The following is a 17,201-nucleotide window of genomic DNA, read 5'->3' as shown; positions in this document are numbered from 1 at the left end:
ATGGGAAATTGTTTTCATCTCCTCTAAGGGTTGTGTTAAGTTTCAATCCAAGAATTGAGGTGTTTTTCTTTCACTGAAATATGTTCTATTTATCAGCTCTTTCAATTAAAACTATGGAATAAATATTATTTAAGCACAGCAATTATGAAAAAGACTTTAGTTCCCTAATATTGCATGGTAGGCATACTTCTTACCCTCTAGTGTACACACCTCACATCATCAATGTCTCTTGAGTGTGAACAGAATTTGTACATGGGAATATGATGTTACCCTACATATGGCAAAAAGGATTTTGCAGCTATAATTAAGGTTGACCTTGAGTTAATCAAAAGAGAAACTATCTCATTGGATCCAAGCTGCTAACAAGAGCCCTCTAAATCTGGGTCTAAAGGTCACAGACAAAGGAAGTTGAAGAGAATCAAGATGTGAGAGGAATTCTCCTTGCTGGCCATGAAGGAGTAACCACCCTTTGTGGAGGGCTAAACAGCAGGGAAACGCACAGGGAGCTAAGAAGCTGACAGCCAACAAAACAGGAACCTCCACCTGTAACAATCTCAATGAGTCTCAGATGGGACTGCAGTCCTGATACCTTGATTTCAGAAGTGTGATTCTGAGCAGAGAACACAGCTGGTCTGTGCCCAGACTCACACACAGATTTGTGCTGTTAAATTTGTAATTTGCTGTGCAGCTATATACATAAGCTGTGGGAAAAGCCTATAAGGCTTTCATGCTGTACACTCCAGTGGCTTTCAAGATGATCCTCTAAGTATCCAAGGAAAATATCAATATTAAAATTTCTAGTTGTATATTTCTCACCTTTAAACATTTACTCTTCCGGGGTATATTTAATAATATATACAATGTTAACACATGCAGATAATTTATAAATTTTCATGTATTTAGAGATGTTGGTTAAAATAATATAGAAAACAATCTGTTCTAATCAATGTGTAAGAAGACACTAATCCCCCATTTGACTCTTGTCATCCATCTATAATAAAGTTTAGAGCTACACTAAATTCTCAAATTATGTAGTGTCACTTTGGTATCTTATAATCTTCAAGACAGTATTCTTAGTTGCTTCCAGGAGCCCTAACAAGTTAAATTTTATTGACTAAAGCAATGTCTGAGGCACTTGTTAAAACAGAATCCCAGGTCTCCTCCCTACAGATCAAATTTAGGTAGTCCTAGAATGACCAGGGAATGTTTTCAAAAAATGTCTAAATTGTTCTTGTGTAATTTGGGAAATGGGGCACCCAAGAATATATATCAAGTTAGCATAAGGGAAGTGGAAAGCATGATCTCCGGGAGAAACATAACCGTATATTCCTTAAAATAGAATGTGAACTATGAAATGTCCATACAAATGCATATGGGAAGCTACAAAATACCAACTGGGGAAATACTGGAAATTATCTTGCTTCCAATACTTACCTGTGATGTATCATATTTATCCTGTCCCATGCTTAGGCACTCAAAACTTCTAAAATGCTAGACATGCTGTAAAGAAATCATTCTTAAGGATCTTTCCTGAGATGGTATTGTGGAGTAAGTGAACTGGTAAGCAATTCTGCACCACGTGGTCTTGTTCACCAAATTTATTATTGAACATTCAGAACACCAGATTATGACGGATTAAAAAGAAAGCACCAAAAACTGCTACACATTAATACCTGAGCGGAGACTGAAGGCAAATATTCATCTATTAAACCTTACACCATAATGGTGAAACACAGATAAAAACATTCACAACACTCTACAGAGTACAATAAATAGCACTTTCTGTGAATTACAGCCAGTTAAATGTAACGTTAATTATACCATACAAAAAATACACACAAAATTACACATAAATGTATTTAGTATACCATACATTGTACCAAGTACTGGAGAAGATCATGCATGTTTAAAAGGAAAGATCTGCAAGGTGACAATCATTTTTCCATATATACTATAGAACAAGTTGTTTTGCACTGTTAAGTATTATTACTATGCACTTCATTTTCTGGATGAGAATAAAATTATTGATTTGCAAATAAATAATTGCTGAGTCTATCTCAGTATAACACAGTTTGTTCTCTATAAACTTTTAACTATAATATAGAAACTGATGCGGGTTGACAGCTATGTATTTTATTGTATTACATACCCTTGCTCAAACTATTTCCATCTCAATTTGATCATGCTTTAAGGAAAGACACGTTTTCTTTCTACATACTTTTAGAGAAACCTATATTTTTGTCTTTGATGGGAGGCAGTGGAGGTAAAATGAGAAGAAAGAAGAGTGTTGAGTTTATGTTCAAAATTGAAATGGAAAAATATACAAAAAATTCTGCGTACACAGAAATGTGGGAATCTTTTAGCTGAGACCATGAATGTCTGATGAGTGGAATAATTTGTTTTGACAGAAATTATATCCATTACTTTAAATAAGCACAGTAAAACTGTAAGTCTTTACATTAAAAGAAAAACCCACAAAAATCTGGAGCCAGTTCTCTCTGATACCTTAAAAATAATTAGGAAGGAAAAAGTAAAAGGGAAGAAAGATAATGTTTAAAAATTTACATGAATCTGAGTTAATATTTAAATACTGAAAAATTGTTATTGACTAAACTAACTTTATTTGATATAACAAATACGAGCCTCAATAATCTGAGGAAAAATAAGTACAGGTCTTAGGGAAGAATTCATGTCTTTGACAGATTATTCATTAAAAATATAAAAAGTTACATTTGAAGATTAATTTTTCCATGTGTAATAAGTTCAGAAGTGCCACCACCTTCTCCCTAAAATAAATTTATTTTCAGAAACTTTAGCCAAACTTAATTTTCTATGTCTATGAAGTGTAAGTCAATTTTAATTTGAAATGGTAATTGTGGAAATTAAGGGAGGCCTCTAGAGCAATAGTTCAGCAAATACTAAGGGAAATACTAATCAACTTTTATTTTATTTAAAATTTTTACTTCATCAACCTCAAAGAAAAGGATTTGGGGCCAATTTGAGAAGACCACCCATAATAAAATACATAGTTATAAAATTGCAGGGCATTCCTTCATCATTTTAAGGCACAGTCTGTTTTATCCCAAACAACTATAAGTTCAAGGTCACAGTGATAATATGCATTCAATTTTGGTCTGGTTTCTCATGGGTATGTTGCTACATTTATAGTTAGTCATAAGTTTAAGAAATGGTAATACAATTACTTCAAAATAATATATCTAAGTCATTTTTATATTTTTAAAAATGTAAATACACAATTTCCTAATTTATATACACTAAAAATTGGATTTTCCCCCTTCCATAGTGGAGGCAGAGAAGATTATTTCTACCAATATTCCAACAAATACATATCTGACAATGTAGAAAGCATGGTTATGTTAAATACAGGCATCTCCTACTTAGGATAAAATTATTCAATACAAAGGACAAATTCATTTCAAAAATAATGTTCAATGAATTTTTAGGTCTTGTATATCATCTTTTTTATTAATATCATCTACATTCCCACCAGATAATTGGATAAACTGTAACTAAATCAAGGCCAAACATTTTAATACTTGGCTTTCTCTGCTGCCTTTTTACTCCCAAGGCTACCTGTGCAAACTGCATCAACATGACTGGGCAGAGAAACAGTTAAGTGACATTAAATTATGGGAAAAACCATAATATGAGTGACTGAAATTCCCTCTGAAATTTTCTATAGGAGAGAAATTAAAGAATTTCAACCAGATAAACACAACAGTTTCTGAATCATATTTCTGCTTTTCTCTCATGAGATACTACGACATCAATGTTAACATTTTAGCATTAACTCGACTGCTTTTATATTTTCCTTTAAGATGCATTTTACAATGTTTACTTCATTGCATCATGTTAAGTTCTAGTGGATAACTTCCCCTATGAAACATGTGACTCTCTAAAGGGGTTGAATGGAAACACATAGAAAACAACAGAAATTCCACAATAAATTTATTACATCAATGAGAGACACCTGTACTAAAAATGATCTGGGCAACAGAATTTAAAGTTTTACAGAATGAATCTGAAACAAGATTACCTGAATGATATCTTCAACTAATTACTGACAGATCATTATTCGGTAAACTAACTCTCACCCAATAAAACCAGAAAACACTATTACAGAAATCAGACAAAACAGAATACAATATGCTATAAGCTTTATACATTTTCAAAGAAAAATCAGGATATGGAGGATAAGTTTTGATGATTTGTGTATTTAATATAAGTCTTAGAAGAAAAATACTGAAAAGATTATTTTTGCTTTAATCCCAATATGGTAAGAAAAGTTCATTGGCACAAATATCTGGAGGTATTTTACAGTTTCATTCAGCTTTGGTGGCAAAGTGTGTTTTGCTAACCATATGAGTACAGTTCTATTTCCCAATGTAGAGTTTTATGCTAAAAAAAAAATCAAATGTGTCTTTTTTTCCTAAAAAAGGGATGTAAAAAGTCCATATGAAACAAAACAAGTGCAACATGAAATATAAAATATGCCTGTCACTTAGGCTTTTGAACACTTAATAGTTCTATGCTTTGTCTAGAAATCTTTTACTAGCAACATTTCTATTACATAAATACTAAAAACCAATATAACACTAAAAAAAAAAGCATATGAAGTTCACAAAAATGGCTACTTTTAGACTTCCAAAACTAACACTAGGGTTCAAATATGCAAACAAATTTACATTAACTAATAAAACTACATCAACATATACAGTTTTTTGTAAGTGTTCAAAGTTACAATGTACAGAATGAGTACAGAATAAATCTGACTCACTTATATCAAGTCCTATACAAAGTCATCAGAAATGAATTGGTTACTCGGTATTTCAAAACAGTCTTTTTTGGCAACATAACATGCCAAACACTTTTAGAAAGTACTCTATTTGATGTAAAAATTTTCAACTACAGACAATGTAATCAAGATGTAGCCTGGAGTATCATCTAACTTTTGAAAGCAACATTACCAATTCAGGTGTACTGTTACATTTCTACTATAAATGAAATAACAGTTTATTCTATTTCCAAATTTTATTCTATTCTTAAGACTAAGTTTAATATCTAAAATTAGGCCATCTGTATTCATAATATAATTTATTTATCAAAAAATGTGAATTCTTGAGCACTTAGTACACATACTTGGATTCACATTACGGATCTGACTTTTCTTTCCTAACATCCTTATTAAAAGTAAAGAACATGAGTAGCCTCATAAACTTTCTAGTTCCTCAGGCTGTTAAAATATAGTGTGAAAGAATGCATGACTAATAATGTAAAACTTCATTACAAAACTTGAAATGTCCTTTGTTCAAAAAGACTGGGATAAAATTTCAGCTCCCAATCATTTGTCTGTTTTGTAAAAGTATCTTCTACATTTACCTTATGTGGCAAGAAGTTTTCTCTCTGGGTCTAATTTCATAATACAAAGACACTTTTACTGCTTCCTTTATCCTGGGAAGTGCTATACTCTCCAAATTGACTTCCCCCACAAAACTTCACAAAGTATCGTTTCCTATAATTTCACAAATCTAAAACACAAAAAAACCAAAAAGTGATGATGAAAAATAAACAACAAATACCTTAGTCATAGAAGGTCCCAACACATTAAAAATTTTTTCCCCAAGTGATTTTAATAACAAGTTCCTAAAAAAATACAAATGTAGCACTGCAAGGTTTTACACCAAACCTCATAATAAAGCAAGATGTTATTACATTACTTCAGACCTAATGCTTAAGGTGAAAACAGGCTATTTGAATTGTCTGGGGATTTGGGAATCAACAGCCCTAGTTTATCTCATCATCTTTGTGTTTCCCCCATTTCCTGAAAGCTTTCAAGGATAAATTGAAAATTGAGTTTTAGCTTTTATTGAGTTTTATTTTCCTTGACCACCTTCTGTAGGAGATGCTAATGAGCAGTGAGGTGAAAAGAATACACTACGCTGTAAGTGAAAAGTCTGAAGGGTTAAGGAAAGAATGGGAACTAGATAATGAACAAATCAGATAACCTGCCTCACGTAAGTATGTGTGCGTGGTGGAAATGTGTACCATATGCATGAGTGACAGAATAATCAACAACAAACATTTACTAGGCCTACTATAGTTTCTTATTTCTTTTCCTTACTGTATAATCATGCAGATGCTATAGTGGAGTTCAAACAAGAAAATGTATTCCATTATACACGTCTGAATTTATCTGAGCAAAATATGAAAAAAAATTAAAGATTAATCAACACATGATCAGTATACATTGAAGAGACTCAAAATCAGTAATTAACCAGGTACAAATGGTTTTGTTTTTAGGACTACTGTTTTAAATACTTTCATTCCGGTAACAACCAAGAAAAGAGCTAGCAGAACCTGCGTAATTTCCAACACGAAAAAGATAAAAAGAGTGTTAATGATTTCTATCATATTATCTGTTCCAAATTATAATAGTAATAACTCCAGAGGAGTCTTTAGAGACACTGAAAGTACTCAGTGTTTGTCCTGTCCAGTCTACATTTGATCTAGGCATCAAGAACAGGGTCTAGGAGTACCTTTTATAAGTTTAAAACTTACTCGAAACTAAAAAAAAAAAAACTAAATAAAAATGTTATAACAATAGAGCTCTGAAGTTTGCTAAATTAGATAATCCCTAACTGCCAATAAACAATTCCATTTTTAGTAATATCTCTGATAAACCTGTGCTGTTTTGCCAGGTGATAATATAGATTGTAGGCATGGTTGAAATAATGTATAATTTAAAGACAAAGGACTTTCCTTTTCTCAAGCAATAGAAACATCAGTTTTGCTAATCTTCAGACAGAGCCTGCCTTCTCATCTCTGGTAGTTATTTCGGTTTAAAGTGCATAGGATTTGATGAAGACCCTGTCAAAATATGTATGTATGTGTGTGTACCCACACACATATATATAAAATAATCCAAACTACTGTTGTTTACAATGTTTAATTAGAATCCTTTTTATAGTCCTAAAATAAAATATTTTGTTGGAACAAATAAGACTTTAGGACTTGATAACTACACTCACATGAAATTATTTTCATGGAAATTAGTGTGCCTAGTCTGCCGCTTTAAAAAGCTAATGTACTACTCTCAAAATGAGAAATTTAAGCTTGTTACATTTTATTCATGAGCAGGAATGACTAAACAAGGAGACTTTAGACGATATAAACACAACAATTATGGCTGTCAATAGAAGATTCAAATTAATGAATTTTCTTAAGTTCTCTATATGGACCTAAATTCAAATTCAGAAATAGTTAAATGACATATTTAACCTGTAACTTGAAATACAACTACATATGGCTGAAAAAACAAAAGACCCCATATGTACAAAAGTTGTTATGAGTATATTTACATGTATAGCTAAACCTAGGTAGATGCGTCCTTATTTAAATATATACGTGGTATGCCATGGGAAAGTGTATAATCTAATAAATTCTCTTTCTTTCAGGTATGAACACACAAGCATTTTGTATTTTATCCCTTTTGCTGCTTCTATCAAACAAACAAGAGCCTGGTATGCCCACCATGTCTACTATAAGGTTATCACTTCCCTTTAATGATCTCAGTAAGTGAAAACATGAATACTGAATATGAAGCTGGGAAAGACAACAATGGAATCAAACTTACAACTCTCAGAGATAAGAGCAAGACCCTCTTCAACTGATGATAAAACAGCAAGAACCTGAGGAACAACTGAGAAAAGAAGTGAGGCAACCCTCTACAGGCAGTAAAGTGGGGGTAATCCTATATTAGGCAGTAACAGCTGAGAGGCTGTAATGGACTCCAGATGCAATGGCAGGTAAAATGAACCTGGTAATCTAGGACATGCCTGGGTACTAACAAGGACACACGTTCACAGGTGCCACTGCGGAGTTACTGGGACTTAAGGGCTATACTTGAGAGGTTTTGGGTATTTACAGCATACACATCTAAAGGAAGAGCTCTATCACCCAGATATATCCCAGTCGGAGTTAATTCTATCTTAAGGCGAAGATACTTAGCTCCATTACCTAATTCCTAAAAATGAGCTGAAATCTGAAATGAAATATAAACATGATGCTCTTACCTGTCAAATAGTAATCACCTTGGCAAATTAAGATTCTACTATTAAATCTAGCGGCTAAACACTCCAACTTATTCAGGTATATTGTTTATACTTATGCTATTAATGGGGTAACAGTTTTTCCACTTCCATTAATAGTATAATTTTATACATTATATGTGGTACCAGACTTGATCATGCTGATTTTTTTTCTGTAGACAAAAATTGTGCAAATGTAGAGTTTTTTCTGACCACTGGAATTTAGTTATTTTAACAATCCATCATGACCCGAGGCACTTTTGGCAACCATGGGGTCAATGAATTAAATAAAATGGTATAGACTGAACGACTGATCTGTTCCAATTACCTATAAGTATCTATGAGAATTCTCTTCAAATTTAGCAATATATCTCTTCAATAGTCTCCTGATATTCACTAAGAATCAAAATAAGATTCTTATTTGAAAAGAAACAAGAAAATTTCATCAAGTTTTGAATTTGAATTATGTTTCCATTCATCAACCTTGCTTGGTTACCAAGAAAACATGTCTCCTTAGAATTTAAAGTTGTATTTTCATAGATGTAAGAAAACAAAAGATCTATCTTGTTCACTGCAGCTGCCAAAAACTGACTAAAGACTGTGGCTATTTCTGAGAATGCAGCTTAAAGTTCATTCATCTTTTAAGACTTATTTTTCAACATGTATACTGTAGCAAATACAAAGTAACCCACTTTTCAAAAGAAAGTTTGATGAAATGAGCAGGATGCTTGAGGTGAGGATACAAACAATGCTACATTTACTGAGTGTTCAGGAGGAGATCCTGGCATGGCCAATCAAGCAGGCTGGCTCATATGCAGAGGAGTCCTCAAAGACAGGGACCACCATATCCTTTTACTAATTTTTCAAAAATGACTAGTACACAGATGTCACACGACAAAACAAAACCATGCTTCAACTACTTTCCTCAAGCATTACAAAACTAATTTCCTATTTTCAACATTGTAAAAATAGACTTGTCTTCTCCAAAGGATCTTGCTGCCCACATTGATGGATCTGTGCGTTCCCTCCTATTACTGGGCCTAAAGGCATAAACCATCTTTATCATCCCTTAGATCCAATCTTACATAAAGTTGCATAATGCATGGAGTAAAAGAGGAATGAAGACAAAGCATGGAACCCTGTATAAGTGTGCTGACCCAAAAGCAATCACACCAACAGCCAGAGGAAGTGGAAACTGTGAAGTAGTCTTCAACAATTTACTGTAAAGAGACAGAAATATACATTATAATGTAACCTACATTGTGAGCAAAAACTGAATATGTCAATCTTCTATACAGTTTTGAGAAAGTGTTAAAAGTGATTTTTCATATAATGAATTTAACTGTCCAAAATTTTTAAAAAGATCAGTACAAGTCAGTTTTGGCTAGAAAAGAGAAAAATATTCTAGTAACTAAATAACCAGTTTTGTTTGTTCTTTTAAATTTTAACCACAGAAAAATACTAATTGGAATTTTATTCAGTAATTCTACCTCTAGAGATTTATCCTAATAAGAAAAAAAAAATCAGTGTTTACTAAGATATAGCTACAGAAATATTTATTTGCACCCTATTAAACTTCAACCAAATAAAAAAGGGACCATCCTTAATTCCTAACAGGAGCACATGAGACAAGACACTAAGTATTTTTAAAAGAAAAATGCTGTCAGGAAAGACTATGACCTTTTTACTCTGAAAACAGAGAAACTGAGGGGTTAAGAAACTTGCCTAAGGACACAGAACCTTAGACTTAAACCTCAGATCTGACTGATTTTAGAAAATCTGCAACTACCTGCCAGAATCAAATGAAAAGGCTCCCAGAGCCAACAGGCAGTCAATGAAAAGTAAATTTTATTATGGAAAACTTTAAACATATGCATAAGTAGATTAACTGTATAATGAGTGTCATGGGCCCATCACCCAGCTTCAAAATTACCAAGTCATGGCCAACCTTACTTCACCTTTACTAACCAATTCCACTCCCGTATTTTTTGGAAGCAAACCTTAGATATTATATCTTTTAAGGGTTAAGTTATTAAAGAAAAAAATTATTATATCCTAACAAATAAAACACATAACTAAGAAAACAAATATAATACATCTGCATACAAATTGTATTTGTATATAAACTGTAATTACTATTATGCTTTTAGCTTTAGGAATAGTCCAAGAAATTAGGAACAAAAGGCATGTTTCAGACATAAAAGAAAGAATGGTAAAGACCAGTAATAGATGTGAGGGAAAAAAAAAAAAGATTAGAATACTATACCTCGATTTTATTGAAGCAGTGTAAGTATTTCCAAGAACTGCCACAGTTGGAATAAGGATAAATGCTAAAGGTTTACACGGATCAGGATTAAGTTTAAAGTAATACCTACATCAAAAAGGAAAAAATAAAACAAATCAAGAAAGCAGAGCCAATCATTTTAAATGATCAGAATCAATCAATTAAATACATTTCAAAACATTCCAAGAGCAATATGCATATGAGAGCTCTAAGCAGCTCAAGAAATCACTGATAAATAAATTTTGCTCTATATCATCTTTAAACTCAAGGTTTTATACAGAGAATTATGTTCAGAAACTACTAAAGGAAATAAAAATATTCAATATGTAAGCACTTCTTATTTATAATAAGTATATGCCTGAAAGGTCATAAATAAATAATATTTTATAAAACAAATTATTTAAAATATATTTGCTCTATTTAAAAAAGATGAAAAAAATGAAGGTTTACATAAAGTAATGGTCTACAGCCTTCTAGAATCATACATTTGTGCTCAAGTAATTTTCTCCCCAAATCTGGGAACAAAAATCTGGACCTTGATTGAAATAAAGGAAGAATATTAACATCTGGTAACCTGCGATTTAATATATTTAACTTATTTTGATTCGGCCAACTTTTAAAAAAAATACTTCCAGTATTTAGATAATCTGAAAGTTTTACATCATTTCTAAAAACTATATTAAACAGAGGTTAACTATTAACTGGATAAGGTGGATTTTAAAAAAAACCAATTTACCAATAACTAAATATTCTAGAAATAACTTTAGAGGTTATTCTTAGGCTCTCATTTAACCTAGGACACATATCTAGTAACAAAGTAAATGATAGTTTTCAGTAGTAAAATAGCTGATCATTTATTTTAATTCAACATATAGGACACGTCAGAAAAGTACACCCTTCCTTCATTATTTCTATTATTTGAAATGTGAAAACTTTTTTTACCCTCAAATTTAAGAAAATATAAAATTGATCATGAATTGAAAAGTATATAAAGCACTAGCATTATGAACACCTTAAGTCAGCAAAATAAAGTACATTTTCACATTTTTCTAGACTCGAAGGTTAAAGGTAAAGTAAATAAAATACAGTTCCCCCCCTTTTGGGCAGATTTTTGGGAAGTTTATATCCTCATAGAAAAGAAGAAAATGTGAATATGCTGAAAATAAATTTCAGGTGATAGCTTCTTGTTCTTGAGAAAGTTTTATGAACCATTAAGAATTCTGCAAGTCTATACTTATTGTTTGAACCACATAAATTATAATTATGTAAATAAAACACACCTAAGATTCTTTAGCCAATAAATTAAAGATGGCATGCTGAGTAATACAATCCATGTTAATAAGTTAATCACAGTATTGTGCATGCGAAGACTATCTTCAGCATCACTAGCAGATAAACGGAGATGGTGTACTGGAGGGTCTTTATGGTGATTGGATTTTTTTTCACTTCTTCTAGAGTGTTTGGGATTCTATAAAGCAATAAAGTAAAAATATCAAGATATTAAGTAAAATTTAAGTTTATTATTTTATTTAGAATCATAATTATCTAACAGCCAAATAAACACATCTTTCCATTACCAAATTGATATAAAATACTGAAATTATCTTGTTTGAAGTATTTTCAAGCAGTTATCAGTTATAAAACTTTTATTCCTTTGACTTGTAATTTCCACTGCTAAGAATACAGCCTCTTAATTACTTGAAATAAAATTTAAAAGATAATTGTAATAACAAAAACTTAAGGACTGACAAAGATCAAATTAAATGACAACCTAAGTCTTATTTTAATATTCATTAGGTTAGCTTTTCTTAAAGTTATTAAAATTCATAATACCTTTTAAATATTGTAAAATACTAACCTTTTTTTAAAAAATAAACTTTTATATTTTCCCATGTTCTTTCATACTAAAGTGATATAGCGTTTTGAAAATAAAACTTACCACAGTCTGGCTATTTTTAAAAGTTGTTAGGCTGGCTTGCAGATGAACAGCCTATGAAAAAGAAAAGACTTTAATTTTACTTATATTTTGAAACCAAAAAACATAACCATTTTTACTGAAAGTGAGAAGCACTATAATTTGAAATTTTAAAAATCTAAATAAATAAAAATTCATTTAAACATTTAAAAACATTCTTTTAGGAAAGATAAATAATAACTACATGTGCTTGCTATCATGGATTAAAAAACAGCAACAAAGTATGTTGGGGCCAGGATATAATACTATACCTTCCACACTGTGTGAGCCTACGCTTGAATGGTGCCTTGCTAATGCAACCTGAAGTGTCATGTGAGTCAAAAATTTGATTATATTCAGCACAGTATAAAGAGTTTAACATGTGTTATATAATCTAAATCTTTGAAAATCTGGAATTCAATTATATAGGATGATGAAATGTTTACAAGAACCCGAGAAAGTCTACATATTTATTAGGTTTGCTTAAGTATTTGAGAAAGTTTTGCTTATTCAGTCAATTGTCTGAAATATCCACTTAAAAAAACTAAAAGTATTATATTTATAAATCCAATTAATTTATATTTATAAATCAAAATAATCCTTTTTTCTGATGGACATATTTTTCCTTTGAAAACTGAAAGTAATCTATAATGTGCATGTATTAGTGTTAAATGCAGATGCAGATAAACCTTTGCTAAAAAAAGGAAAAAATTATTATTCCTTCTGGTATCAACTGTCTCCAAATAAGATTAATGTGGAGAACATGCAGTTGTATATCTAGATTTTCCTGCAAAATTGTCAGCCTTCTTAGAAGTGTTTTTCATGTCCTCAGTAAAATGATCAGCTTAATTACTTTTATCATTGTCTTGTGATTCTTCAGCAACATTTGTAACATTCTACATTATTTCAGCATGATTGACAGCTTGATCTCACTGACATAACTTTTTGTTCTTATCCGTGTTCAAAGAGAGGTGTGAATAAAAACTGTTCTAGTAAAGTGTTTTTTAAAAAGTTCACATTACTTGCCAGAGCATCAAGCAATGTGAAACAGATTATATCTCCTCCCCTCTCTTTGTTTTTAACAAAGAAACCCAACTCAGATTAGTAACTTCAGTTCTACAGTTAACTATACATATAGATGTTAAAAAAAAAACTTTACACTTAAGCTTGTTATATAACAGCAGTGATCAAAAAAATGTTTTTAACAACACCCATGGGAAATTCTATGCCTGCCTGACACAAAGCTCAGGCCTTCTGACTTTATTGATTTGACATACCTTAAACACATAGTAAAGGTAAATAAGAAGGATGGCAAATGCTCCACAAGTTGTCCAGCTAACTATGATCAAAACAATTGTCAAAATGGGCAAGTCTGGTGATATTATCTTGACATCTTTAGGAAGTTCGGAGGGCCTGGAATAACAAGAGTAAAGCTTTCAAAAGCATATTAACAGTTATTTACAAAGTCATATATAAGGAGAAAAACAATATGCTCTGACAGCCTCTCTGCACAGTAATAATAATAGGCAAGTATTACTGTAAGGTAAACAGTAAGGCTTTTAAAAATAAAGGTGAGGGGTGACATTTTAAAATTCTTTTATACATTGTGATAGTTTCTCTCGCATTTAGATATATTATGGGTAATATTTGTATTAAAAAAGAAAAACTGTTAAAGATAATTATTAATTATAGGCCCTGTGCCATACAATTCCAATCTTGATAGGAAGAGAAACAATTTTCTGTTCTTAACGTTTCAAGGTCACTCAGACACGTGATGGTGTTAATGTCAGAAGCACCTCAGAAGGGTGAAGGAAGCAGCATCATACCATAAGCCCCTCCGTGACAGTAAATCATATAACATGTCTGGTGAGGAGGGGAGGTAATGGAAACTAGATCACTGGTTTACCAAAAAAGCCTACCAGCAACTTCAAACTGTGTCTTTGGATTGTAATAAAACTCTAGGCAATGTTTTTGGAGCTCTTACACATTTCATCTAATTTGATCCTAAATGTCAAGACTGGAGTATCTGCCCTCAGGTTTCATTGAAAATAAGCCTATAAAAGCATTGCCAGAGAAACATTTCGCCCTTGGAAAGATTTACAAACAATGAAATTTAAAAACACTTGCATAATCTGTCAAACTTCTGATTAACCCTTGAGCACTATGGTCAAAATCAAATGTAGCATTTAACCTGAAATAAATGATTACCTATGACAAAAAAGTAAACCTGAACACTAACCCCATGTTTTGCTAGTGACACATTTTTCCTTAGAAATTACAGTTTAGTGGGAGCAAATTAATTTTAAGGTTCCCTTTCAGAATACAATTTTTTTCTTAAGAGCAATGAAAAAGCCTTTCATCATTCATTCTTTACCTTTTCAAAGCTAGCCACAATGAAGAAAGGAGGCTCACAGATGTAGAAGAGAGTAGGCCACCCCAGTACGCAGTACATGTTCCAAACAGAAAGAGAATCAAAGACACAAGGGGGAAACACATACTCTGACTAGTTAGAACGATGGCATCTAATTCTGGTAACAACAACATATTCCACAATTCTTTAAACCATTTATATCTGTGGACAAAAGAAAACACACAAAATAAAAGCAAATAATACAATAAAAGTAAAAAAGAAAATCAACAACTCTCATTCAGGGATTTAATATTTGAAGTGTTTGAACATTCACTAGAGTCTCCAAAGTTCCATGATATTTCATTTATAATTATACTGAAAAAAACAAACTTCAATTCCTGTAGGGAACCAGTAAGTCTACTGGTCTTCAAGGATCTGAGTGTTAAGTCTCAATGTAGCTTTATTGCTCTCTATTGATCCCTGTAATGAAGTAATAATTGGTCTTTTTTTTAAGTTAGAAAGCCAATAGTTAGTTACAATCACAGAAGAAAAGACATCTAAGTAATGGTTCTTAACCAAAAGAAAAAAAGCCCCAAAAAACAAAAAAACACAAACAAAACCTGAATAAATTAAGAATGCAATGTTGAGTAGGGAAGAGAGATCTAAAATATACTTTGTATGGTAACAAAAAGTGTCCTGAGGCACTGTTTCATCAATATCCTATATTGCTTTGTGTCCATGAATCTGGGATACCCAAAGCTCCTGGACCACATGCACTCTTTTGGAAATGTTAGAAGTCCTGGTATATTTACAGTCTAAATTTAGACTCTGTGTGTGTGTGTGTGTGTGTGTGTGTGTGTGTGTGTGTGTGTGTGTGTGTGTGTGTGTGTATAAGTTCAATAATTACTTAGGAAATGGCTAAACTATTGAAGTAAATGTTGATATACCTTTTAGGCCTTTACCTAAGAGAAAAATTGTATTTAATAAAACAAGTCAATTGCCTTATTTGTAAGAAAATTTATACTTCATATTTGAGCCAAAAATAATATTTTATACACAAAACAAAATTAAAATCATTATCACAGACAATAAAACTTACCCCAACAGAAACTTAACCATAATTACAAAAGGATCAACTTTGTATGGTTTGGCTTCTTTATCCAACATAGTAGCATATTCTAAGCAATGACCTAGTGATTTAAAAAAAATTATATGTAGTAGAGAATTCACAGTAATTAAGTATGAGGCATATTATATGCTGCATTGTTTGTAAGAGCAACATATTTCATTTCCTGTCAGAGAAAGCAAGGGTCTTTGTTACTTTGTTACAGAGACTCTTCTCAAAAGATTAAAAATTAGTCTAATTTGAAATGCAAATCAAAAGTACTATGAGGTACCACCTCACACTGGCCATTATTAAAAACTCTACAAATAACAAATGCTGGCGAGAATGTGGAGAAAAGGGAACCCTCTTACACTGCTGGTGGGACTATAAGTTGGTACAGCCACTATGGAAAACAGTATGGAGGTTCCTCAAAAGACTAAAAATAGAATAACATATGATCCAGCAATCCCACTCCTGGGTATATATCCAGACAAAACTCTAATTCAAAAAGATACATGTAACCCAATGTTCACAGCAGCACTATTCACAATTGCCAAGATGTGGAAACAAACTAAATGTCCATCCACAGACGAATAAAGATGTGTTACATATATACAATGGAATATTACTCAGCCATAAAAAGAACAAAATAATGCCATGTGCAGCAATGTGGATGCAACCAGAGATTATCACACTAAGTGAAGTAAGTCAGAAAAAGAAAGACAAATACCATATGATATCACTTATATGTGAACTCTAAAATATGACACAGGGACTTCCCTGGTGGTCCAGTGGGTGAGACTCTGTGTTCCCAATGCAGGGGGCCTGGGTTTGACCCCTGGTTGGGGAACTAGATCCTGCATGCATGCCACAACTAAGAGTCTGCATGCCACAACTAAGAAGTCTGCATGCTGCAACTATGAAGTCTACATGCTACAACAAAAATACCACATGCCGCAACAAAGATCCCACGTGTTGCAACTAAGACTGGTGCAACCAAAATAAGTAAATATTTTTTTTAAAAAGTTAACACCACAATAAAATTAATTAGGATTTTAAAAAAAATGACACAAATGAACCTATCTATGAAACAGAAACAGATTCATGGACATAGAGAACAGACTTGTGGTTGCCAAGGGGGAAGGGGCTGGGGGAGCAACGGAGTGGGAGGTTAGGGTTACAGATGAAAATTATCATATATAGAATGGATAAATAACAAGGCCCTACTGTATAGCACAGAGAATCATATATCCTATGATAAACCAAAATGGAAAAGAATATAAAAAAGAATGTGTATATATATGTATATGTATAACTGAATCATTTTGCTGTACAGCAGAAATTAACACATTAATCAATTATACTTCAATAAAAAATGTTTTAAAAAAGAGAAAAAATAA

At 32.1% G+C, this 17,201-nt stretch overlaps 1 protein-coding gene across 2 annotated transcripts in view; it reads right to left on the bottom strand.

Annotated features, from left to right (window-relative positions):
* Positions 1 to 1,583: 1,583 nt before the first annotated feature.
* Positions 1,584 to 17,201, bottom strand: part of PGAP1 (post-GPI attachment to proteins inositol deacylase 1) — a 71,065-nt gene continuing 55,447 nt past the window's right edge. Inside the window, exons 21-27 of one of the 2 annotated variants that reach the window (XM_057745226.1) lie at positions 15,796 to 15,886; positions 14,721 to 14,918; positions 13,624 to 13,759; positions 12,332 to 12,382; positions 11,673 to 11,860; positions 10,375 to 10,479; positions 1,584 to 9,328 (exon numbers count right to left, since the gene is read on the bottom strand). In XM_057745226.1, the coding sequence (XP_057601209.1) occupies positions 9,190 to 9,328; positions 10,375 to 10,479; positions 11,673 to 11,860; positions 12,332 to 12,382; positions 13,624 to 13,759; positions 14,721 to 14,918; positions 15,796 to 15,886 (908 nt within the window). In that variant the 3' untranslated portion in view covers positions 1,584 to 9,189. The remainder of the gene's footprint in view (positions 9,329 to 10,374; positions 10,480 to 11,672; positions 11,861 to 12,331; positions 12,383 to 13,623; positions 13,760 to 14,720; positions 14,919 to 15,795; positions 15,887 to 17,201) is intronic. The other variant, XR_009055075.1, reaches the window with a different exon arrangement.

The sequence above is a fragment of the Hippopotamus amphibius genome, chromosome 8, assembly GCF_030028045.1.
Source record: "Hippopotamus amphibius kiboko isolate mHipAmp2 chromosome 8, mHipAmp2.hap2, whole genome shotgun sequence".
In the NCBI taxonomy this organism is placed as follows: Eukaryota; Metazoa; Chordata; class Mammalia; order Artiodactyla; family Hippopotamidae; genus Hippopotamus; species Hippopotamus amphibius.
This window is presented reverse-complemented; position numbering and strand designations above follow the sequence as displayed.